The sequence below is a fragment of the Aulonocara sp. 'chitande type north' Nkhata Bay genome, linkage group LG11 (assembly GCF_057382095.1).
Source record: "Aulonocara sp. 'chitande type north' Nkhata Bay isolate Kocher_YH1m ecotype deep benthic linkage group LG11, A_spYH_male_GT1.1, whole genome shotgun sequence".
Lineage (NCBI taxonomy): Eukaryota > Metazoa > Chordata > Actinopteri > Cichliformes > Cichlidae > Aulonocara > Aulonocara sp. 'chitande type north' Nkhata Bay.
The window spans coordinates 14,401,606-14,426,841 of record NC_141354.1 but is presented as its reverse complement, the minus strand read 5'-3'; the positions used below and the strand labels follow the sequence as shown (position 1 = coordinate 14,426,841).

Sequence of the window (25,236 nt, the reverse complement as noted above, 5' to 3'; positions counted from 1 at the left end):
TAGCTTTGGTCTGTAGTACAAATCATTCTGACTGTGAGACAAAATTGGACAGATACTTGAACAGAGTGAGAGGCAGATAGAAAACCAAAATTTTTTCCCTCTCTGCCTTGCTCTCTCTGTCAGTCTCATTTGGGTGAAAGTACACGTTTTTTTCAGAACAGCAGCACAGTTGAACTGACTCTTGTGTTTGTATAATTTATACACATATATGTATGTGTCTATAATTCCAATATGTTAAATCTGCAGGGCGCTCAAATTACCAATATAGAACCAAGGTTCAACACAAATGGAACACAAAATATACGTCCAAAAAAATGTTCATGAGCTCTGATGAGCGTGTGTATGTGAAAATGTCAGTGTGTTCAGTTAAGCTTTTCAGATTGTCCGTCTGTGTGGATGTTTACTTACTAGTCGTTTAATAATTTTAAGAGCTGTACGTTGTGTTCGGGGCATCTCAGTGTGCATGCGAGTGCGCAGCACATGCGAGAAGCTTCGTAAGCAGGAAGGCGACAGGCAGTCAGGACCCTCTCCACAGTAAAGTTGGACCAGCAGTGACAGACAATGAACAGACTCCTCCCAGATTTCCTGGTTCTCAGCAGACAGCTGCATGGACAGATAATCAGTGAATACATGCAGAGATTAAAGTATAAGAGAACATGTTTCTATTTTGGATACTCAGGTTCTGCATCAAGTTTTTTACTATGTGTACTGGATCTTAAAATCTGTAGAATCAGTAATGGCACCCAGGTACCTTTTGAATCCAAGTAAAATTGGCAGTCAACAAAACATAAAAGTATCCTGTCTACAGCCTCTAATTAGGAATAAAGCTGTCCTTCCAGGTATTGGCATTAGTATATTTGATGATTGGCGTTCTAAAAATATAAGATTTATTTGCGATCTGTTTGAAAGGGGTAGTTTTATGGCCTTTAATCAAATTCAAATTAAATATAATTTACCACAGAAACACTTCTTTGGGTTCCTGCAAGTAAGGCATTTTGTAAATTCCCTTAAATTTCCAGCCAATCAACCTGTTTTGAATCCTATTGAAAGCTTTCTTCTTAAATTTAATGAGGAAATAATCACAAAAAAGAAATTTATCGCTCTTTGTTATGGGAAATTATTGTCTTTGAATTTTGTAACCACTGATAAGGCCAGGGTTTGGTGGGAAACCGACCTCGAAGTTCAGCTTAGTGCAGAAGCATGGTCCAAAACTTTTAGATCTGCCAAGAAATTGTTTTCCTGTAACAGACTCCAGGAAAGCCATTACAGAATATTACATAGACTGCAGCGTACGCCAGAGTTTCTAAATAAAATTCACCACTCAGATTTCTCCATTTTGTGTAAAGTGCAATACGGATATGGCATATGGCAATGTCCTTTAATTACTAGATTTTGGAAAAGTATTGCTATAGAGCTTCGCTCAATCTTTCACCAGACGATCCCACTGAACCCTGTGCTGTTCGTTCTGGGTCTATCTATAGAAGGCCTTTCTCTGTCTTCTGTACAGATGCTTTTGTTAGGTACATTTAGCGAGGCAATGTGTACTGTTTCAATGGATTCAGAGACAGCCCCCCACTGTTACACAATGGTACAGAGACATGTTCAAGGTGCTGCCAATGGAGCGCCTTAGTGCCATCATAAAGGGCAATTGTGATGCATTCTGTAGGATATGGCGGCCTTTGCTTGATCACCAACCTCGTGACCTTGCTGTGCTATTACATAAAGGGGGATCACATTTTGTTTTTAAACACAATAATTAATGTCTGTATTTTTTTTCTCTCCCCCACTTTTTTCCTTTTTTCTTTCCCTTGACTTCAAATGTGAAACACTGTACATATTTTGACCCAGACATGTACATCTGTACCTCATGTACCTGTATTTGTTTTTTTTTTTCTTCTCTTTTTCTTATTTGTATTTGTTGTGCTGATTTGTTGCTGTTTGTGTTGTTCCAAAAAAATCAATAAATCATTGTTAAAAAAAAAAAGTATCCTGTCTGTATCCTCTGTCATTGTCAGTTTGAAAGTACAACAACAACCAAAAGATACTAAATGGGAGAATACACAATGAGACTAATAACAATGTGGCCAGAGTCCAAGGAGAATTTCATACCTTTACTTCTCAATTTTACATTTGATTCCAATCTATCCATCTATCTATCTATCTATCTATCTATAGATATATGCAAAGGCTGGGGGTGTGTCAGCTGCTCGGTCAGCCTACTTTTCCAAACAACACTCGATGTGTCAAGTGTAGTGTCTGTTTCCATCCCTGGAGACTTCTTTTTTTTTTAAATCCCCCACAGTCTCCTCCTCTTTCATCTCTCTGGCGTAGACTTCCCAGAAGTGTGCTGCCTCATAGTACCCTCTCTTTTTGGCCTAAGTACCGAGTACTCATATAATAATGTACTAATGACTACCAAATACTCAGGGGCAAGAACATCAACATGTTGATGAGCATTCCAGCTGGTGCGATCTCATTGCAAGGCGCCATATCGTTAATCACAATTTTATTTGTGTTTAGTGTCAGTGGGTATGGATGTTTGACTGGCTGCAGAGATAACAAAAGGCCAACACTGTTGCAATGCTTATCTTTCTGTTTTTAGACTTCATCAGGTTCTGTGTTAGTACCAGCAGACACTGCACATGCCTGGGATTAATAACTGTAATAACTGCAAACCAATTACTTCAGTAAACGTAGACAATCATCAGTTTTAAATAGACACACAATATTCACGAAGCACACAGCTTTTCTAATTGAAGGAATTAGATGGTCCATGCACACATTTTCAACTGTCCAGTTAACTCCTACAATAACAAAGAAACACATACAGTGTGGTGCAGTGAGATATTTCTCTAGAAATATTTAGTCAAGATGCAGATGCAGCTGATTATTTTGCTGATCTTAATGGATTTATTTGGAGACCTAGTGTATAACTAAAGAATAACCTACTTTGAGCTGTATAGGTCACTAATGTTTTGGTTACTGGCACTTTTATCTAATTCAGGTAGCATAATAGAGATGGACATGTGTTAACACTGGAACCCAGGGCTGGTTGGCCTGGATACAAGCAGGAAGCTGCTTTAGCCCAGGTGATATGTGCCCTATCCACCTGAGCATCAGCTCTGCACAACATAGTGCATTTAAAAAACATACATTTTTTAAATGCACTATGTACAAGAACACAATATTTGCCACTGTATCCAGCATATATTTACATGTATATAAACATGCAAACAGAAACAACCATAAAAAATATATATGCATACAACACATTTACATGCGCAGACATGCACAGGATCTGTGAGTGTTGGTCTCACCATGTGAATGAGGTGTGTGCTGAGTTGGCTCAGGGGTCTGTTGGCTCGGAGCAGCTTCTCTGCTGCCTCCGTCTCTGCTGCTGGACAAGATAGCCTCTGGCTCTATACACACGTGCAAAGACGCGCACATACACACACACACACACATTATAGAGATTTGACAGTCAATAACGATGGATCCAGGGACCTGCCAAGACTTATTCTGACAAACTGAGACATACACAGAAAGACACCCTGATAGATGAAGACAGGGAATTGTTTTTTTTCTACATATTATGTTATTCTAAACCTTCTTTAAGTTCTCAGGATAACATAAGCTGAACATTTTTTTGCCACAAAGTTATTTTTGCATCTCATTCTTAAGGCATCATCTCTTTTGCCCCTCATTATTAGCACCTCTGTGACTTACTTTGGCTTATTTTACTTTACTTCCTGCCTGTAGTGGAACTTCAGGCCAATTAGTGATGGGCTAATAACAGCACATATTTTGTCTCTTTCCCAAAGTCTCTGCTACGCTTGTCCTATTTTTTCCTTCTGTAGTGTACTGTATATAATCTCTGACATGCTCCCTCTTGACCAACTGAGTAATATTTTGAGAAAAACGGTCTAGTCACGTCCTTTCTCCTTATCAGACCTTATTACCCAAATGAATTTGGTTTGGGCTGAAGTTTTCTTTTTAATGAGCTTTGCATTTCTCGCAGAATTGATTTCCGCTGCAGATTCTGCTTGTTGCCTTTTCCATCTCAGTCTCTCCTATCTCTCCACCCATCCTTCTCTTTTTTCTGTCCTCTCTTTCACCCAGTCTTTCACCCTGCCTTCACTTTAGTCCCCCCACCCCCTGTCCGGGCATTAATATGTATGTGCTGGGCTGGGGTGCACACTATGGGGAGATGGGGGCTGATGTGTGTGTGCCAATCCGAGAGTGTGAGTGTGTGCGCGTGGATGTGTATGTAGTGAGGCAAGCTAAGGACAAAGCCAGCGGTGATAATGAGGCCGCAGGGACATAGCCAGACAGGCCCCTCTGTGCGTGTGTGTGTGTGTGTGTGTGTGTGTGTGTGTGTGTGTGTGTGTGTGTGTGCGCGTCCCAGGAATTCAGGACTTCATACCCTTTCTCCTGAGTCCACAACTTCAATATTGCAGTTGCTTAAACCTGCTAGCTTTCACTGTATACTTCAAGGGGCACACACACTCAAACACACACAGACACATGCCTTCAGGGACGTGATACAAGGGCAACATTTTGAGGAAGTACACTTTGTGATTCTGTCGGTGAATCTGCACTCACCAAAGATGAAGTTGGCAAAAAGTGGTGAATCACTGTAGGACATACATGAGCCTAAAATGACCAATTTCACAAGATGAAGCCAAAAAAACCTAACAAATAACAATAATTTAGTATTATTTTCTAAATTAAGGCTTGTGGCTCTTTAAGGATGTCTTTGCAAGGACCGTTGAGCGTTTTGAAAGTGTGTGATACTGAAATTATGCCTGGATTCCTTAATATTTAGTTTTCTTTAAGTTTCTTTTAGGGGAATGGGCCCATAAAAATATCAAAAAACACACTTGATTTAAATTTGAATGATCTCCCTTTCATGATCTCCTTCTCTGGTATGCTCACACAGTTTCTAGTTTGGCTGCTATTTCAGTTAAACTCCTGTTATTTCCTCTTGCACTTGCACCTCTGCAGTGTGCGCACTGGATCTCTTCCGGTGTGACTCTTTAACTGAAAACTGCTGGGTTGTAGGTGGAGAACCAGCTCACATCACTAGCGATGATCTTTCAGACATGGCAGTTCTTGTTTGCTCTCTGTGCATCTTTGAGGACCATGATGAAATCACAAAGGGATATCAGTCAGCTGTAAAGTTTGTGTTCATCAGGTGTGTCTGAGTGTTCATACCTGCAGGGCAGAGCGGACAACAACTGATGTTTGCTTAAGGACGTTGTGAAGCAGTTCCAACAGAGCTTGTAGCACAACGTGGCCGACCTTCCTTCCAGCATGCTCCTCTCTATCTAGATGAGCAAGCGCAGCTTCTGAGAGGGTGCAAACCACCACCTCAATAAGCCCTGTGTATTCAAGAAAAGTGGAGAAGATTGTATCTGAACTATGATTTCTTAGTTTTCTTGGTAACTTGTATTTTTGCAGAGCTTTGCATATGCCCAGTGCATTCTGGGAACTTGTCAGCCTATATAAATTGTTAACCTATTAAGCCGTGAACATAAAAAATAAGGATAATAATGTAAGAGAACCTAATTAAGGACGGCTTTGTCACTTTAACTGCCAAAAATCGTTAACCAGTTTAATACAAATTGTATCAGTTAATATATTCTATATGTTATAATGATCTATATATTAGATGTTTGTCTTTTTGAGGCCCTGTGTTCACGATACATTTTATTAAACAAAGAGAAACAAAAAGCAATTCAGGCAATTCACGCACATTACCACAATTACATTATTACATTCACAAGAACATCTTTAAGTTCATGTGAACCAAAAATGTTTCTCTAGCTGGAAACAAATTAGACTATACCAATAAATATCTGTAACTTCAGGCTCTGATTCAGCTACAGAGCAGATTGATTGCCTATATGCAAGCTTAATTCAATTAACATTTTGTTATTACCAAGCTGCACATCAGAGGAAATTGTTTGAATACGACACTGAACTGTGCAGGGTTACAGTCCCTTAATGAGAAAGTACATAAGGGCAGCAGAGGCAACAAGGCAACTCACTACATACTCATCCAAAAACTCATTCTTATTGTTTTTGTCTGTTCTCTCACCTCACTCAGTCTCTCCCTACATAACTGTCCAATGTACAACATGAGGTTGTTACCTCTTGCAAAGCTATGAATAGCACCTACTAAAGTGCAAACCCATGTTATATCACTATTAAATTTAAAGTGACACAGAGGATAGTCACAGTGAAGACATGACACATGCAGTGCCCATAAATATAACAATACCTAGACAATCAATACGCCCAGATTTGTCCTTCATTTCTACTTCTGTGCACAAAAACTTAGTTATATAACCATGTGTATTAAATCATAGTCTTCACTAGGGAAAATACACCCAGTTTTGTTTTCGTCTTCCAACAGATCTTTATTTAGACTGTGGATGTCGTGTGTTTATTTTTGAGAGTGAAAGTGCGACACTGCAGACACTAGAAAGCCATTAAGTTTGCCTGCTGTCAGCGAGATGTACTGTTACACTGTCAAACAATCTCATAATTAATTAGACAAGCTGCTCTACTTTTGACTGTTCAATCAAAAAAGACTTGTCCTGTTAATGCAACTTGACAACACAGTCCCACTTAGATAGTTTTTGTGTATTATGCTGCTGATACTTGCTGATTATTACTACTCACCAAGTGTGCTCTTTTTAAAAAAGACAGAAATTATTCCTTAATTACACTAAAATGACTTTAACAGAAGCTTTTTAAGGGTGGACAAAGGTGGAAAAGTTACAAAAGCATATGCAAAGGTATGCATCAGCTGGCACTGAAACAAGCTGTCTACAAACTGAGTAAATGGACAATCTGTAAATATCACACCAATACCGCAACTACTGACTGACAGTAAAACACCCGCAGAAAGCTTTACACCTTGCTAAATCTTTGTGTTGTGTGTCAATGAAAAACACTGACTAGGAATGGTGTTAATGGAAGGTCACAAAAGCTGTCCAACAATAAATAAATAAAGCAGCACATTTCCGGTTTGCTTGTGGGACAAATATTTCATGGACAGATGAGACAAAATTGGAACTTTCTGGCAAAAATCCACATAGCTATGTTTGGCCTCGGGGCCTGATGGAGGGACTGATTAATTCAAAATTGTATCTTGAACTTTTAAAAGCACAATTCAGGGCAACAGTTCATGACCTGAAGTTTAGGAGAGCCTGGGTGATACAAGAAGACACTGACCCAAATCACACTAGTAAATAAACAACAGAATGGATGAAAGAGAATGAAAATTCATGTTTTGGGATGGCCAAGTCAGAGTGCTGACCTTAAAAAGTGAGATGTTATGGCATGATGAGGAAAGAGCTGTTCATTGAAAACATCCTAGAAATATGGATAAACTAAAACAGTTTTGTAGGAGGAATGGTCCAAAACTTTCTCCACATTGTACAAGTCTAATGAGCCGCATCTGCCATTGATGCATATTTATAAAGCCTAAGTGTTTACAAATGGTTATGGTTTCATAGATTCCTCTTCTTTCCTGGGGGCCTTATGACATTTTACGTCAAGGTCAAGAGAAGGTGTTAAGAAAAACATATGGGATGCAATAGTTTGCATATTTAACCCTAACCCTTAAAGACAAACCTTCACTCCTACTTAACACTGCTTCTGCTATGGCTCGCTGCTTCTTGTCCATCCAACCAACCATGCTTCCACCATCGCCTGCCCTTCACTCCATCTGTTCAGCCCTTATCCTCAGTCATCCTGAGTCCTACAGCTGGCTCTTCCAAGCAACACATCTGTTCTTTGTTATAAAGTTATGTTCTTGTGTCAAAATTCACATTAAAATTAAACTGAGAAAAAAAGTAATGGTAGCACCTACAGTCTTCGTGCAGAGGCAACTTTAACACAATCCATTCTTTTTAGGGGCTCAAAAGTAATTGGACAAAGAACTGAAAATAAAATCTTTCACTAGTAAAACCATTAGTAAAATCAATCATTTCTAATACTTGTTTGAAAACCCAATGACAGCCTGAAGTCTTGAACTCATGGACATCACCAGCTGCTGGGTTTCCTCCTTTTCATTCTGGAAGAGGTTGTTCTTGGTTTCATCGGTCCAAAGGATGTTTTTCCAGACCTGTGCTGCCTTTTTTTGATTTTTTTTTTTGCAAATTGCAGTATACCCTTTCTATTCTTTAGGCTTATGAGTGGCTTGCATCTTGCAATGAACCCTCTGTATTTACTTTCATGCAGTCTTCTCTTTATTATAGACCTGGATATTGATATGCCTGCCTCCTGGAAAGTGTTGTTCACCTGGTTGGCTGTTGTGAAGGGCTCTCTTCACCACGGATAATGGTGGTTTTCTTCTGTTTCTGCAGCGTAAGGATCACTTGTTTCACCTGCTTTCCATGCAGGTGAAACAAGTGATCCTTGTTTCAACCACATATTGTCTGTTCACAGCAAAATCTTCCAAAATGCAAGCACCACACCTCAAATCAACTTCTTTTATCTGCTTAATTGGTAATGACATAATGAAGGAATTGCCCACACCTGCCCATGAAATTGCCTTTGAGTCAAAGCCATTTCATGGCCAATTACTTGTGGTCCTTTTAAAAAATGGGCGGCTGAAACTTCTAAACTCTTCCTCAAATTTAAATGAAGACAGCCTCAAATGAAAGCTCAGAGTCTACACCAGGGGTGCCCAATCCCGGTCCTCGAGAGCTACCGTCCTGCAGCTTTTAGATGCATCCTTGTTCCCACACACCCGAATCAAATGAATGGCTTGTTATCAGGCCTTTGCCAAACACGATGGCATGCTGAAGAGGTAATCAAACATTTGATTCAGCTGTGTTGGAGTAGGGATGCATCTAAAAGCTGCAGGATAGTAGCTCTCGAGGACTGGGATTGGGCAGCCCTGGTCTACACATTATGTCCACTTATATAACTTCTGTTAAGGTCATTATATAACTATAAATATGTTTCTGTAAACAGGTAGAAAAACAAAACGTGTCCAAATATATATATATGGACCTAACTATAAGACAATGTTTTTCTGCTTATAGAATGTGGTGTATAATAGTATAGTATACCACACAAACATCTATCGTATTTTCGGCACTAAAAGGCGCACTTAAAATCCTTTAATTTTCACAAAAATTGACAGTGCGCCTTATAATCCGGTGTGTGTTATGTATGAATTCTGGTTGTCCTTACTGGCCTCAAACCGATTTTATGTGGTACATGGCACTCAGAAATCTGTCAAAAAATGTTTTAGTACGTCTTTGGTAAGCTACGAAGCTGGACCGGTTGATGGATTGTCGGAGCATTATGGCTACCGTAGTCAGGAGCCTTGTGGAGTAATCTTGGTCCAAAACTCCGCCCACTTCAGGTCCAAAAAACTGCAGCATCACTGAGAGTTAAAAACTGTCTAAATTCTTTCATCTTTAATAAAATGATCAGTGTTGCTGCTTTATGAGGTGTAACAATTAAGTTTAATATCCAGGCATCCATGAAAACAGAATGTAATACATTTAATGGAGTTAGAAGTTAGCAGGAAGTTAGCTCGCTAGTTTCCACCGAAATATGATATACTATGTGACTTTTGTAGGGTTACTGAAGTTGGACTAGCTGGTATATAATGATGTGCTACCTGATTGCTAGCGACACAGCTATGTTAGCATAACAAACACAGTGAAGCTGCAGGATGAATGCTAATTTCTTCCACTTGATAAAAGTTAATGTGAAGGTTCCCGATGGTTGGGGACAAATGCAATCGCATGGCAGGATTCTGTAAACTTCAGTCAGAAGATAATCCATCCACAATACGAGGTTAGTCATTAATATACTGCAACAACAAGAGAATAGAGCAGCTGCGAGAAAATTCAACGTTAATGAATCACTGGTACGGAAGTGGAGGAAGCAAGAAGAATGAGTTGAGTAAAATTTGACTTATCTGACTGTTTTGTTTCACTGTTTTTGTTTTCACTTAGTGCGCCTTATACAGTACATCGAGATGGGCATGTAGAGAAGTGGGGCCAGGAACTTGCTCTGAATTCTAACAATTAAAATTAAAAATGTCAAAAATGTGTAAATGTAACTTTTTTAGTTTAAGTCCAGGTGAATATTACTCAAAAAAAAAGAAGAAAAAAGAAAGAAAGATGTACATATAATTAATAAATATTATTTTAGCTGACTTTAATTCTGTGTACCATAACTCTATGTGATATTTCCTATGATAACAGACCTTTGGACCACACAATGTTTATGCTTCCAAATCTTCCATGTCAAAGTTTCAAATATAACCTGCCCGATATGCCTTTTCTGCCTGAGTACCCCTAATGTTAATGTAAACTGACTTTAGGGAACCAACATATAGTTAATGATGTGTTATTTATGCCAGTTAGCTACCAAGTCTGTTGTCTAAATTTATAGCATAAACAGAAAAACCCATGCTTCTCAAGCCATTTTTTCCACCCAGCCAGATTATCTGATTTTATTGTTTTATTATTATTATTTAAGGTGGCTACCTACCCAAACGGTTGTTTTTCATTCTTTCTGATCTGTAGAGACATGCATGGTAATCTTTTCTATTTTTCTGGGTCTGTAGAGACTCTGAAGACATGTAACTTTATGCAAAGACAATGAAACAATGAAATACTGCACCCTTAATTAACAAAGACAGATTTTTATGGTATAAATTATGCTTGGGGGGCATTATTTTTGACTGGACACATATGGACACAGTGTGAACTATTAGAGAATGCATTTGGGAAATTATGCTGAAACCAATTTGAAACGGGAATTTATAAATGCAAATTGAAAGAAACTAGATAACATCGTTGCAGAAGAGGTTTTCTGAAATATCTCAGTTTCTTACAAGGGTCAAGAGAAATAATGAAAAATGAAGTGTGATGGATTTAACCTTGAGAGGCACCACAGTGACTGTCAAGAACTCTGAAGACAAACAGAGCCCCTGAGAAGCTCTTTAATTAATTAAAAGGATAAGCACACTTTAACTAACACTCGGCCCAGGACCAAACTCAAGGTTCACTCAGGGTGCAAACATTTCTGAACTGTTGGGCTGAATTTCTGAGCTTGACATGCTCTAGATGTGACCATTTCCTTATTAAATAACAGCCTGCATGCCAGTGTGCCTGCAAAATTGGTCTCAAATTTATTCTCGGCAGAGAAGCCCTAGGCTTTATATCCGTGTATGATCAGATTAGAGACTAAACTTTCTTCCTTAGTCTGCTGCATGTTTTCAAATTAAAGCCGATCATCCATTATCACCTAAAATATTTACTCTGTTTAGAAATCTCACACTAAGGCATCAAGTTATTCTTCCCTCTTGCATCCCAAAATCTCTTCTGCTATCAAACTGTCACTCATCTTAACCTCCAATTTTCTCCTCTAGCGTGTTATCCCTTGCTGTCTCCAACCCAGAGTCAACACATTCTCGCTCTCTGTGTGTCCCATGCTTCCCTCTCTCACCTTCATGCTACCCTTTTTACCTCCTATTTTGCTTTTCTGCCTCCATCATTTTCCATCCCTTTTCTCTTTCATGCTTTTGTGCCATCTTCTTTTTTTCCTCCGTTGTTCTGTTCTTCCTCTCTATCTCTGTTTCTCTCCCTCTTTGCTTCCTCTGTCTTCATTCCCCAGGGGGTATTATCTCAGTCGGAGGCAAATCTGCCCAATTATAAACCTCATCTCCCCAACTCTCTCTCCCTTACGCACACAAATATGAGGTTTTCCTGCATTCACTGCTGCACACACACCCTCTTCTCACAGATACACAGAAGCAGAAGCACAAATACAGTTACACAGGCACAAAAAAACCACCTCCCTATTTTTCTCTTCTTCACTGTCTATTTCACTGCCTCCTAACACACACACACACACACACACACACACACACACACGAACAAGAACACCACCCTTCCCCTCCTCCCTCTGTCACACCTTAAAAACCCAATTATACACGCTTCCTCCCTTTTCCTCTTCTTTCCTTCTCTCCCTTTCCCTTCGTTCTTGCCATCACCACACTCATCTGGAGGGACCACAAGGAAAACAAGGGAGAAAGACGAGAAGGCAGAACAGGAGCCCAAAATAGAGGAGATGGGAGAGGGTAAAACTGGGAACAGACGCGAGGAAGGAAAGGAAATGAGGGGCCAAGATGTGAGCTGAGTAGATTGGAAAAGTGGCTGATAGCACGAGACAAAAAGGAGAGGAGGAGAGGAGGGAACAGAACAAGAGGAGAGGAGTGGAGATAGCGTTAATTGCCAGGCCAGTATTAGTGCTGGGTTGACAGATTCTTGTTGAGAGAGGTGCTGATTGGATGATAATGATGCTGACTTCAAGACTGCTGCATTGCTGACCCAATGGAAACAGAGGGAGAGGAGGAGTTAGTATGCAAGTATATAAAGATGGACAAAATGAAACAGAATGATGAGTGAATAAAAAAGAAAGAAAGAAATGAACACAGTCCTCAAATAGAAACTTGAGAAAATGTGTGTTATTGTGGTGTTGCAATCACACTGTTGAACTGTGGGTCCCGAAACATTCACACACACACACACACACACACACACACACACACACACACACACACACACACACACACACACACACACACACACACACACACACACACACACACACAAATATTCTGGGCAGGCATCCACAGTGTACCAAAGCTTTGTGCCTCACTATTGCTTCCTCCTAATTAAATAGGCCAGAATAGGCCTAAACTAGACTTCTGAACAATGTCCTCACACCAAGAGAACAAAAAACATGAATTTGACTTCTCCCTAAGGATCCCCTGGAATCACTTGCAATTGACAGGAAAATCTCAGATTATTCACAGTAGCTGAGAGACAAAAAGCATGGCCTCCGCCTCAGGCACACACAGCCAAGGTTGCTGACCTGAATAAGCATTACACTACAATGTGGTCGGGTATCAGGGATGTCAACAAGTAACATAACAATCACTAATGTGAGCAGAACAGATGCCTTTCGATGACTAAGTGTCCTTGATAATAGTACATGTGTTGCAACACAATGCAGGAAAATATAAGAAGAATTTAGTACCTTTTAAAGGAGAGAAAATCTAGATCTTTCTCTCCATGAGGAATTCAGACACACTCTACCTTGTTGATACAGTGGTTGCTGATCCTGGATTGTGCCCTCACTAAGATTGCAGAGCAAAACAACTGCGTTTTGGACTATCCCACTGATAACGTTACTTCTATTGGCCTAGAAAAACAGGAGACAGACACAGGATAAGTAAATTACAGGTTTGCTTATAACATTTCACAATTAACCCAAAACAGCTAATATCTAACATGGTTTTGTCATCATTTTGTTATTTATACTGCATATACTGTCTTGAGAACACAGTTAATTATTTAATAAAGTAGTGGATTGTTTTATTAAAAAAGGTGCCTTTATTTATTTGTTTTTAAAGACTGAAAGTGTAATCTTCACCTCCCTCTTACCCATCCTATTTACTCCTCTTACTTCATCTTTCTCCTCTTTTCAAAATATTCTCTCCTCCCTCCTACAGTAATTCACTTCTCCTTCCCCCTTCTGCCCCCACTTCACTATTTGATCCTCTCTGAGATACACCAGCTCTGCCTGCAGGGTTGGTGCACATCAGTGTGATCTGTGTACGTGGTGATTAGCCTGGCTAGTACTCATCATGTGCAATTGCCTGCGGCTGGAGACAATGACATCAGTTTGTGCTGAGGACAAACTGCCTGTCAGGAGCCACAAATGACAAAGCTAAACTATTTTGATCTTTAAAGACTAAAAAGCTATAAAAATACTGCACTGTACTGTACGTTCTCACTAAAAGCATAAAGCTGACAATGGACAGTGAGGAACGGCAAACCAAAGTTTAACTTGGACCTTGCACATGAAGGGATAAGTATCTGACTTGCATAAGCGGTGTAGCTGCACTGTGAACACTTTCAGCCAGGCAGGATTTGTTAAAGCATTTACTGCAAGCATTCCCCTCTGATCAGTCTTTTGCCACCTCAGGCACGGCTAACACCCCGTTCAGAGCCGTGGTCTAACCAGCATCCTGAGGTCCTTTCATGTCTGAAGCAGAACTACTACATCATTTAGACAAATACAATTAGGTGAGTTTCTCCATGACAAGTGTGATCACCAGCGACAGGTGTAATCAATCTACATCAGAGAGTTTCAGGGAGTATAAATCAATTCAAATGTGAGCAATATAGACGGCACTAATGGATCCAGACATGACTGGTTCAGGCAGGAGTAAACAATCAGGAGACGAGTTAATCAGGCTGTTGGATAGCAGTGTTTAAAATTCTGTATCAGCTAGCTGGGGCTGGACAGGCAGCCATGCAGAACAGAGTTATTGAGTGTGCGCGTTTGTGTGAGTGCATGTGTTTGTGTGAAGCATAAATTAGAGCTGGTTTGGTTGTACTGTGTTGGTGGGTGCATTAAATTGTTCGCATGCAAAAAGGGTCAGGTGAAATGGTTTACTGGAAACACTGTTATGGCTCACTGAGAACAGACGAGTGCCATGTGTTTGCGTGCAAGCCCTTGTACATGATCTTAATAGCAGAGTTCATCTTTCCACTCTATTAGCCGTTCCTCCTCTCTGCTGCTGACCTGCCAGTCAATTACACCAGCCCTCTAATAGGTCAACATTATTCAGACTAATTTACATAAACATTTGAGGGTTAGATGGAAGGAGAGACCAAAAAGAAGGAAACAGACATAATAGACTGAATATAAACAGAATAGAAATGCTACAATAATACAAACTTTGATGAGCTTATTTTAAAACTGCACTGAATTTACTGACCAGTTTGACTGGTAAAGTAATTTAGATACTGCCTTGAAGACTAAATGATGAAACATGACTGCTTTCTTACCATAATGAGCTGAAAGACCATTGGTAGGATCCTACTACGTTTGATCAACCTGAAAAGGAGAAGAAAAAGAGAATATACACTTTAGGTAGCAGCAGAAAAATCAGGGCAAGGAATTAATTTAATTTTTTAGATGTGCTGTTCAGGCATGCTGTTTGCACACACACACACACAAGCAGATAAAAGTGGCTATTTCATCTTCATTAAGGGTGGAGTTCTGGTACAATGACTTCCGTCTAGTACCAGTGGAATTGCGAGAAGAAAAAGAGAAGAAGCGATGTGAGCAGATGAAGTAAAAGCAGGTGAGAGACAAGAGGGAAGGACATGGAAAAAAGGTGATGAGAGTTTAAAGCAAGATAAGGTTAGAAAAGATTACATTTTGCAAAGTGGAGGAAAAAGAGGGAAGATTAGAGAAGAGGTGTGAGGTGGAGGAGGTGGAGGAACAAACGAATGAGAGGAAAATGGAAAATAAAAAGGAGTAATGTGGATAAATCCACACTGAAAAGCTTGGGGGGAAGGCAAGAGACAGAAGAAGAAAGATGGAGGGAGGGAGGGAGATGGATGTTTATATTAACAATGACATTCTGTCTACTTCTTGATTGATCTTCTTTAAACCTCAATCAGTTACTGAGTGGGTGGAGTGTCTACATATATGCACGCACATTTTGTTTATGGGTCTTTGTGAATTAGTAAGCAAGAAAGCATTCAGGCAGTAATGTGAATAAAACTAGCAAAAATCAGACAGGTGTTGATATTCTGACGGTAACAAAGCCTGCCCACTGATTTATAAATCTGTCCATGTTCTAACTATGATTTATAGGTTCTCCAGCAGGATCATTCAACCTATGGAAATGTGGATTTAAACTTAAAAAACTGCCCTTTTTTTTAAATTAGCAAACAAAATGTTCCACTTCATTACAAATATGGGACAGCATTTTATTGGTGTGCTGCTTCTAGAAAGTGAAAACAATGGCTCATTAACCTGGAGGCATTTTCATTAAAACAAACAAACAAACAAAGTCAGATGACTAAGTAAAAAGAACATCTGAACAGCAAAGAATACCAAATGATCATCTCAGGCTGTCCTCAGAGCTCAAGCGTCTTTTTTTTTCACCACTTACAGGTAATTTGTACTTATATACTGTCTTCTGTGAGTGTTTGTTCTTTTAGGTTTCCTTGTTCCATCAGATACTGATGTCCTCTCACCTACCTTGTATACAAAGAGCCAGAACAAAGCATGCATGTTTCATGATGATAACATATTCTCTACACCACTGCACGTACTTCCTGGGCATCATGTAACTATTGTTTAATAGTTAACTTTGTGGTTTTAGTTAGTAACATTAGATCCCTTCATGGTTACATTGTTAGATTTACTTTGGTGAATTGAGATATTCTGATGGATGCTGTCATCAGCACCACAAAAGTATAAGCACAGTGTAACTTTATCTTTAGTTGCAGTCACTCAATCTCCATAATCTTTACTGAAAACAATCACTGACTACAGGTGCAGGAAGCTTGAAGAAATGTGAATTTAAGGAACGTAATGAATTGCTGTTGTAGGTTCTCTTTACCTGCCATGGTGATGTATTTTAATGTACAGTTCAACCTTTTAGACGTGTGTGTGTGTGTGTGTGTGTGTGTGTGTGTGTGTGTGTGCGTGCATTTGTTATTGTTTGGGTCTGATTGTTTGCTTGTAGATGTGATGGATGGCCTCCTATTAGAGAGGTGATAGGCTCAGAGATGAAAGGACAGGCCAGGCCTGCACAACATGATAAACTGGACCACCTTTAAACTACCAGCCATTCATCAGGACACAGGGCGCAACAGCATACAATGAACAGGGTTCAACAGACAACCTATAATAAGAAAACACAGATGAGACAATGCTGCACTGCATCATCATCACATCACACATTCACTCAACAGCTGTTTCATTAGAGGTAATGCAATAAATACCACAGTATGCGCTTATTAACCTCAGCTCTACTCTAGTTTTATATACTTTATGTCAGCTACACAGCTTTGTAAAGCTAACAAAATTCAAAATGAAACCTTTTTGCACATAAAGAGATGATAAATACAACGAAGTAGATAGCTACAGTCAGGGGCTTATAATTAACAGCACTGACAAATTATCTGATACCATAATGTATTAGTACTTGCCTAGAGAGGAAAATTATACTTTTTTCTAATAACTAACTTAAAAAAAGACCTTTTTCCCCCATTTATTTACAGTGGAGAGTAAGACCAGTAAAACAGGCTGTTAGAGGCAATTACAGCGTTTTAGCCTGAGAAAATGGCCACTTTTGTGTTAACAGTTAATGAATCCACTTTACATGGAACAGAGAGATGTTGGTGTCCAATTAACTACTGCAATTTGATATAATGGATTTAGACTCATAGACTGAGTCTATGAGTCCATATTAAAAGGAAAGAACAGGCAGAAAACACGAGTTGTTTAAATATAAAATCTTATCAAAATAAAATCTATAAACAGCCAGTACTGTTAAACTATGACAAATACTACCTCTTTACTTTGTTGATGGGTATGCGTGAAAATACCATATCGACACATATGGCACATATGCTGAAAGGATGCCTTAAAGGAAATTGAAAATCCATGGGCAAACACATATGTAACCACACAGCATGAGGTTCTCCGGCTAAAGGTCATAGTAAATGTAGTTGTTTGAAGGTGTGTCTGGACTGTGATAATGGAGAGAGAGACAGCAGGCTGCCTTCCCAACGTTAATGTCCCCAATTTACCATCTAATTACTGCTCGGCTGGCTTCATAGCCACACTTATCTAACCAAGACCCAGGCAATTTAATTTCTGATTGTATAACCGCAGTGATGGAGGGAAAGTTGTGGAGAAAGGGCACAGAGAAAAAGAAAAATGTGGACTAATGTTAATAAATTAGAGATGGTGAGAGAATGAGAGCGAGGGAGGCAGAGAAAAAAAATGTAAAATGTTGTTAATAATGTCAAAGGAAAAGAGTGAGCGCGAAAACAGATGTAGAGGAAAGAGTCCTGACACCAATTTGAAAAGTTCACGTCACTCTACTTGTGTCTAAGAAAAAGGGGGATGAGGAGAGGTGGTGGAAGAGAAGGATGGAGACGAAATGGGGTAATATTACTGATAAGAGAAGTAGGGGCATACTCAGCTGTGAGGACGAACTTTAAACTCTAGGAGTAGAGGAGGATGGGATGGATAGAGATGGAAGGTGACTGGCAGTGATTAGAGATTTGTTGAACTATTATTGCTGGAGAAGATAAAATGTGGAAAGAAGCTGGGATGGAAATGAGGAAACCACAAAACAGAGGCTTAATCATTGTTCCAAATTAATACTTAGTGATTAAAGATGAAGGATTAAATGTAAATCTCTGGATCAACTGCAGCATTTGACCAGGTACATGTCCATGTCCAAATTGTGTTCCACCAATATGAATGACTGCATTTCTAGAGCTAAAATAGAGCATGCCTTACACAGAGTCAACTAAATCTAAAAATGCTGAGAGTATTGTTGAAGTAACAACTACAGTTTACAACATAGTGTTCCTGAGCTGAAATGTATATCTCATAGTGTAAACTGCACATAGTTTTACAGTTTTCCCCTGCTCTTTCCTCCAGTTATCTTCTGAGCCAGGTGACACACATCTAATTATACTTTCTAACCAATTAACACTTCTCCTTTATTCTCAACCCTTCTGGCCTCATCAACATTTTCTTTTCTCCCAAGATTCTTGTAAATACTGTTAAAATGTTAAGTTACATAATTTCATGAATATATATAGTTTGCGTTGAAATGTCTTTATTTGAAATGTACATGTGTAAGGTGAGAGCTAGTGTCTCGTGAGAATACCCTTAACGAGAGCACACGAGACTTTTCATGGACTGCGAGGGAGCAGATGTCTCTCATGAAGCGATTTAAGCTAAAAGTTTACTAAAAGAAAGGGCAATACAAGGACTTAAGGACCTCTTTTCAGGACAAGCAGCCAACGAGGTATTTGTCATTTGAGAAATGTTTTTTATTTGTGTTTGGACTTAATATGTGTACTGTAAAGTTGCTAATTGTTTGTACTGTTCGCTCGTGACCAGTTCTCACGGCGTAATGGCGTATTGGCGTAATGGCGTATCGGCGTACTGGTGATGGTGAAGCTGAGGAGAGAAGGCCCAAGTAATAAACGCCCGTTTCAAAGAACCGACCTGTGTCTGTGTTGTCGTGAAGAGAGCTACAGTGAGAACTCGCCTGCTCAACACGGGTAGGAGAGGACAGGATCGCCGCGGATGACGAAACGACGCGGATCCGGTGCATCACGTCAGATAAGCAGAGTGCATAACGCATATCGGCACAGCATTAACAAGCAACGGTGGTTAGACTGAGTTAAAGCGCTAATTTTCACGTTTAAGATCAGGAGAAGCTCTACCACAAAGTGAAGTTAAGGTGGTGTGAGAAGTGGTTAAATGTGAAAATTGCAACTAAGGGACTCATCTGTTATTCTTGCTTGCTTAATGTAGAGATTAATCCAATGTGTTTGCATTTATAGTTGTTGTACATCACAAGGTTTATAGAACAAACAAGTAAATATTTAACAAGCTCACAGGTTATGAGTAATTTTGAGTTATACAAAATCTGCTGAGTTTAAAGGGCACCTTATGTGAATTTTAAAGGGGTACTATACTGATGTGAAAACTTGAAAACCTTTAGTAATGTAAATGATAAGGATTTAAGGTATTTCTAAGTACATTTACACTGTTATTGTATATTTGTGATAAGGTGATTTTTGTTGTTCTTGTCTGTTTGAAACTTAAGTTCAGTATTGAAGTCAACAGTGTGTTGGAAGACTCATACATACATTTATGAACCTTAATTCAAATTAAGTTTATTGCAACTTTCACTTACACATAGTCCAGAAGAAATCTAGTTGAAGTTTAATAGCTGCACAATCACACTGCTATAATCTCAACATGTCTAACATAAGCAGAGAGACCTGCCATAAAGATGCTGAACAATCCGCTCAAGCTGAAGCTACTGTCACTGAATCTGCAGCAGAACTAGAGGGGCTTCGAAGAAGTGAGAGGGCGCGTACCCTAACAGAAAGGGGAAGAGCATACCAAGATGAGAGACTGAAGCACATTCAACGCAAATACAAAATCATCTATGAGAAGTGGAGGTGTCATGCACGAATAGGCAAAGAGTTATTAAGTGGTGATGCTTCTAAGGATGAGTTAACTGAGCTTATTGAGAACATCAAAAGCACCTGTTCTGATGTAAAGGTGGTTTATGAGGAGCTGCGTCAAGCGCAAACCCCTGAACCAGACCTGCGGCGCAGGGTTGATACATGCATGTCATTCTCAGAATTTATTATTCAAAGAGCAGAGAGACAGCTTAAAGGTCATGAAGCAGATAAAGATGAAGAGTCTTGGCCTGATGCTGGATCTGTTCTAGGCTCAACAGGTTCTGTTTCTAGACCACTGTCTCGTCAAGGATGTAGTTCTACCCACTCTAGCAGCCACTCTGTCAAAAGAATAGAGGCTGTAGCTGAAGCTGCTGCAACTCAGGAAGTCTTGGCAGTGTTGGAGGAGCAAGAAAGGGAAGAAACAGAACTTCAAATGTTAGAGGCTGAGAACCTAGCCAGACAGCAAGCAATCCAAGATAAACGTAGAAAACTTGCACGCCTAGAAGAAGTAAAGAAGCTAAATGCTGCTAGAGCTCGAGTGAGGGTCTATGATGAAGCTGAAGAAAACATAGAAGCAACTGATTTGTCGTATGGTAGTGAAGTACTGCCAGAGCTTAGAGTCGCTGACTCCACAGTACTTCCAGTCACAACCCATTCTCTCAATGCATCAAGTCCCCCATTTATTCCTCAATCCCTAACAGTCACAAGTCAAGCTCCTTGTCCACAACAGCTACCTCAGTCTCCTCCAGCCTCAGTGTTGAGGCCTCAAGAGCAGAATAGCTTAGATCTGGTCAATGCACTAGTAGAAGCTATGAGTGCAAACCGGCTCCCAACACCAGAGCCTGGGGTGTTTACAGGAGATCCCTTGAAGTTCAAAGACTGGCAACTGTCCTTTGAAACATTAATAGAAAGGAAGAACATCCCAAAGAATGAAAAACTGTATTACCTAAGAAAGTACTTAGGTGGCACAGCAAAGAAGGCCGTGGAAGGATTTCTTCTATTGGGCACAGAAGCAGCATATGACTCAGCCTGGAAGCTTTTAGAGAAACGTTTCGGAGACCCATTCCTAATTGGGAAGTCACTCAGAGACAAGCTGCATGCATGGCCAAAGATAGGTTCTAAGGATGCTTGCGAGCTAAGAGAATTTGCAGACTTTCTCAAGAGCTGTGAGGCTGCCATGTCTCATGTCAAGATGCTGGAGGTCTTGAATGACTGCGTTGAGAGTCAGAGGATTCTGCTGAAATTGCCAGATTGGTTGGTTTCCAGCTGGAATCGCAAAGTGATGGAAGTCAGACAAGTGAAAGCTGAGTACCCACCATTCAAGGTGTTTGTTGACTTCCTATCAAAGGAAGCAGATCTTGCTTGCGATCCAATTTCCTCAATACAAGCACTTAAGAGTGTTGAAAGCGAGAAACCAAGGCATCTACGAAGCCAAATAGTTCAAGCAAAGACTCTGACCACAACTACAACACAGAGCAGTATTACATCATGTGTTTTCTGCAAAAGGACAGGACACATCCTAGACAAATGCCGAAGTTTCACAGAAAAGACAGTTCAGGATCGTGTTAAGTTTGTACACACAGAGAAGCTTTGCTTTGGATGTTTGAAGACCGGTCATCACTCAAGAAAATGTGATAACAAAAGCACGTGTGAGAAATGCCAAAAGAGACACCCAACATGTTTGCATGACGATAAGTTCAAGGAACGTCAAAGGCCAATCCACCTAAATGCAAGTGAAATTTCAAAGGACAAGGCAGACACCACAGAAAGGACCACAACAGCCACTTCCAACAGAGTTATTCAAGAGGGTCTAAGCACACGAACATCTTCTATCTTGCCAGTCTGGGTGTCATCTATTAAGCAGCCAGATCAAGAACTGCTAGTTTATGCACTCTTAGACACACAGAGTGATACCACCTTCATACTAGATGAAGTAGCTCAAGGCCTGAACACAAACAGAGAGAATGTCAGTCTGCGACTGTCCACAATGTCTGCCAAGTCGACAGTTATTCCATGTCAGAAAATGACAGGTCTACAAGTGAGAGGATACAACTCAGAGAAAAGGATTCCACTACCACCTGTTTTCACAAGAGAATTTATTCCAGTAAACAGGCTGCACATTCCTACCTCTGAAACAGCTCTAAAATGGCCACATCTAGAGCAACTGTCAGAAAAGATTCCACCACAGTTGGATTGCGAAGTAGGCCTTCTTATAGGCTACAACTGTCAACGAGCCCTCCTCCCAAGAGAGATCCTGTCTGGTGACGAAAATCATCCATATGCGCAGCGGACTGATCTGGGCTGGAGCATTGTTGGTTGCTCACATTCAGCAAGCGACAACAGCGATCCAATAGGATTCAGTCATAGAATCATAGTACGACAAGTGACACCAACTGTGCATCCATCAGTTCAGCTAAAGAAGGAAGTGCACTTTGCGTGCAGGACTCAAGTCAAAGAGATCAACCCACTTGACATAATTAAGACTTTTGAATCAGATTTCACAGATCACTCAACAGATGATAATCCAGTTTCTCAGGAGGACCTCCTCTTTCTGTCTAAAGTGAAAGCTGGAATAAGACAGAAGGAAGATGGCCACTATGAACTTCCGCTTCCTTTCAAGACAGACAAACCTAATCTTCCAGACAATAAACAGTGTGCAGTTCACAGGCTCAGCTCATTAGAGCGTCGACTGAGGAGAAATGAACAATATTACACGGACTATGTCAATTTCATGAATGAAATCATAAGTAGAAGAGATGCTGAGAAGGTGCCACAGTCTGAATTAGACAACCAGCCAGCATGGTACATACCGCACCATGGTGTCTACCATCCCCACAAGCCCGGGAAGATCCGTGTGGTTTTCGATTGTTCGGCACGCTACCAAGAAACCTCTCTAAATGACCATCTCTTGACAGGTCCAGACCTGACTAACACATTAGTTGGTGTGTTGTGTCGATTTAGAAAGGGTCCTATAGCCATAATGTGCGACATCGAAAAAATGTTTCACCAGTTCCACGTTGCAAGGGAACATCAAGATTATCTCAGGTTCCTCTGGTGGGATGGAGGTGATTTGGATTCTGAACCCTCAGTGTACAGGATGAAGGTACACCTCTTTGGGGCAGCTTCATCCCCCGGTTGCTCCAACTTTGGACTGAAATACCTAGCTTCACAAGGCCAAGGCAAGTTCAGCAAAGAAGCCATTAAGTTCATCCAAAGAAGCTTCTATGTAGATGATGGCCTGACAAGTGTAAGGTCGACTGCTGAAGCTATACGCCTGGTAAAGGAATCAAGAGCTCTGTGCAAAACAGGAAATCTACGGCTACATAAGTTTGTATCCAACGATGAGAGTGTGATTGCAACAATTCCACCACAAGAATATGTTCAGACCAAAGATCTAAACATGGCTCTAGGAGAACTTCATATCGAGCGAGCACTTGGAGTTCAGTGGTGTGTTGAGGCGGATGAATTTCAGTTCAGGGTGGTGGTAAAAGAAAACCCACTGACAAGGAGAGGCGTTCTCTCAACTGTTGCCTCAGTCTATGATCCACTAGGTTTCGTGGCTCCATTCCTACTTATCGGCAAACAGATTCTTCAAACACTGTGTAGAGACAAGGTAAGCTGGGACGAACCTCTCCCCGAGCACATCCAGCCACAATGGGAGTCATGGCTCAAAGATCTGCCTCATTTGGCAGTTCTAAAGATTCCAAGAAGCTACCTTCCATCAAACTTTGGTGAAGTCTCACTATATGAGCTTCACAACTTTTCTGATGCAAGCTTCAAAGGGTATGGTGCATGCTCATACCTTAGAGCGGTGAGTGAAACAGGACAGATAAGTTGTTCACTTGTCTTGGGGAAAGCAAGAGTAGCCCCTACCAAACTAACAACCATCCCAAGGCTTGAGTTATCTTCAGCTGTGACCTCAGTCCGCATTGGTGATATCATTAGAGGCGAGCTGGAGATTGAAAATGTGCAAGAGTATTACTGGACTGACTCAAAGGTGGTCCTTGGCTATGTGAACAATGATGCTAAAAGGTTCCAAACATTCGTGGCCAACCGCATCCAGCGAATAAGATCTAGCACAAAACCTGAACAATGGCGACATGTCAACTCTGAAAACAACCCAGCTGATGGAGCCTCAAGAGGATTGACTGCAGTTCAAATGAAAGAATCTAGCTGGCTGAAAGGACCCAACTTCCTTTGGCAGCAAAATCTCCCACATGAAGTGGGAATGGTGGGAGAAGTTGAGGCTACTGATCCTGAACTTCGGAGAGCACATGTTCATGCAGTTAAAGCAAGAGAACAGAATCCAATGGTAAACCGTTTAACTAAATTTTCTGACTGGTCCAGAGTGGTGAGAGCCATTGCCAGGCTCAAGAGATTTGTCAGAGAGTTTAAGGGATTTCAGTCGAGAACTAATGAGTCGACTAATCTTGAAGAACGAAGAGAAGCAGAGATCTTCATCATCAAACTCGTACAAGAAGACGCTTTCGCTGAAGACATAAAGAAAATAAGAGGCAAGAAGGAACACACTTTGAGCAGGCACAACAGGCTACGCCAGCTGAATGCTTTCCTGGACGAAACCAATGTTCTTAGGGTGGGAGGACGGCTGTCTCAGTCAGCCTTACACCATGATGTAAAGCATCCTGCGATTCTTCCGAAAAAATCTCATGTGTCAGCTCTGCTGGTCAAACATCATCATGAGCTTATACACCATCAAGGAAGGGGCATGACCATGAACGAGTTGCGCGCAAGCGGAATATGGGTCCTAGGATGTGGAAGTGTGGTCTCCTCACACATTTACAAGTGTGTAAAATGTAGACGATACAGAAGAACAACTGAGGTTCAACAAATGGCAAATCTACCAGGAGAGAGAATTGAGACATCTCCCCCCTTTACTTATTGTGGGCTTGACTGTTTTGGCCCCTTTATTGTGAAGGAAGGAAGGAGAGAGTTGAAACGATACGGATTGTTATTCACCTGCCTATGTTCTAGAGCAGTTCACATAGAAACCCTTGACGATTTGACAACAGACGCATTCATGAATGCACTTCGATCATTCATAGCTATTCGAGGACCCGTGCGCCAGCTAAGATGTGATAGAGGCACAAACTTTGTTGGTGCTAGAAAGGAGCTTTCTGAATTGCTTGAA

General features: G+C 40.5%; 1 protein-coding gene across 5 annotated transcripts in view; it reads right to left on the bottom strand.

Moving 5' to 3' along the window:
* ulk4 (unc-51 like kinase 4) overlaps positions 1-25,236 on the bottom strand; it is a 106,478-nt gene that overhangs the window by 15,955 nt on the left and 65,287 nt on the right. For 2 of the 5 annotated variants that reach the window (XM_086310704.1, XM_086310705.1), the window contains 5 exons: positions 14,907-14,955; positions 13,146-13,251; positions 5,215-5,381; positions 3,318-3,419; positions 409-603 (listed from right to left, as the gene is read on the bottom strand). In XM_086310704.1, the coding sequence (XP_086166830.1) occupies positions 409-603; positions 3,318-3,419; positions 5,215-5,381; positions 13,146-13,251; positions 14,907-14,955 (619 nt within the window). Of the gene's footprint in view, positions 1-408; positions 604-3,317; positions 3,420-4,989; positions 5,132-5,214; positions 5,382-11,951; positions 12,370-13,145; positions 13,252-14,906; positions 14,956-25,236 lie in introns of those variants that run through there. The other 3 variants (XM_086310707.1, XM_086310708.1, XM_086310709.1) reach the window with 3 other exon arrangements.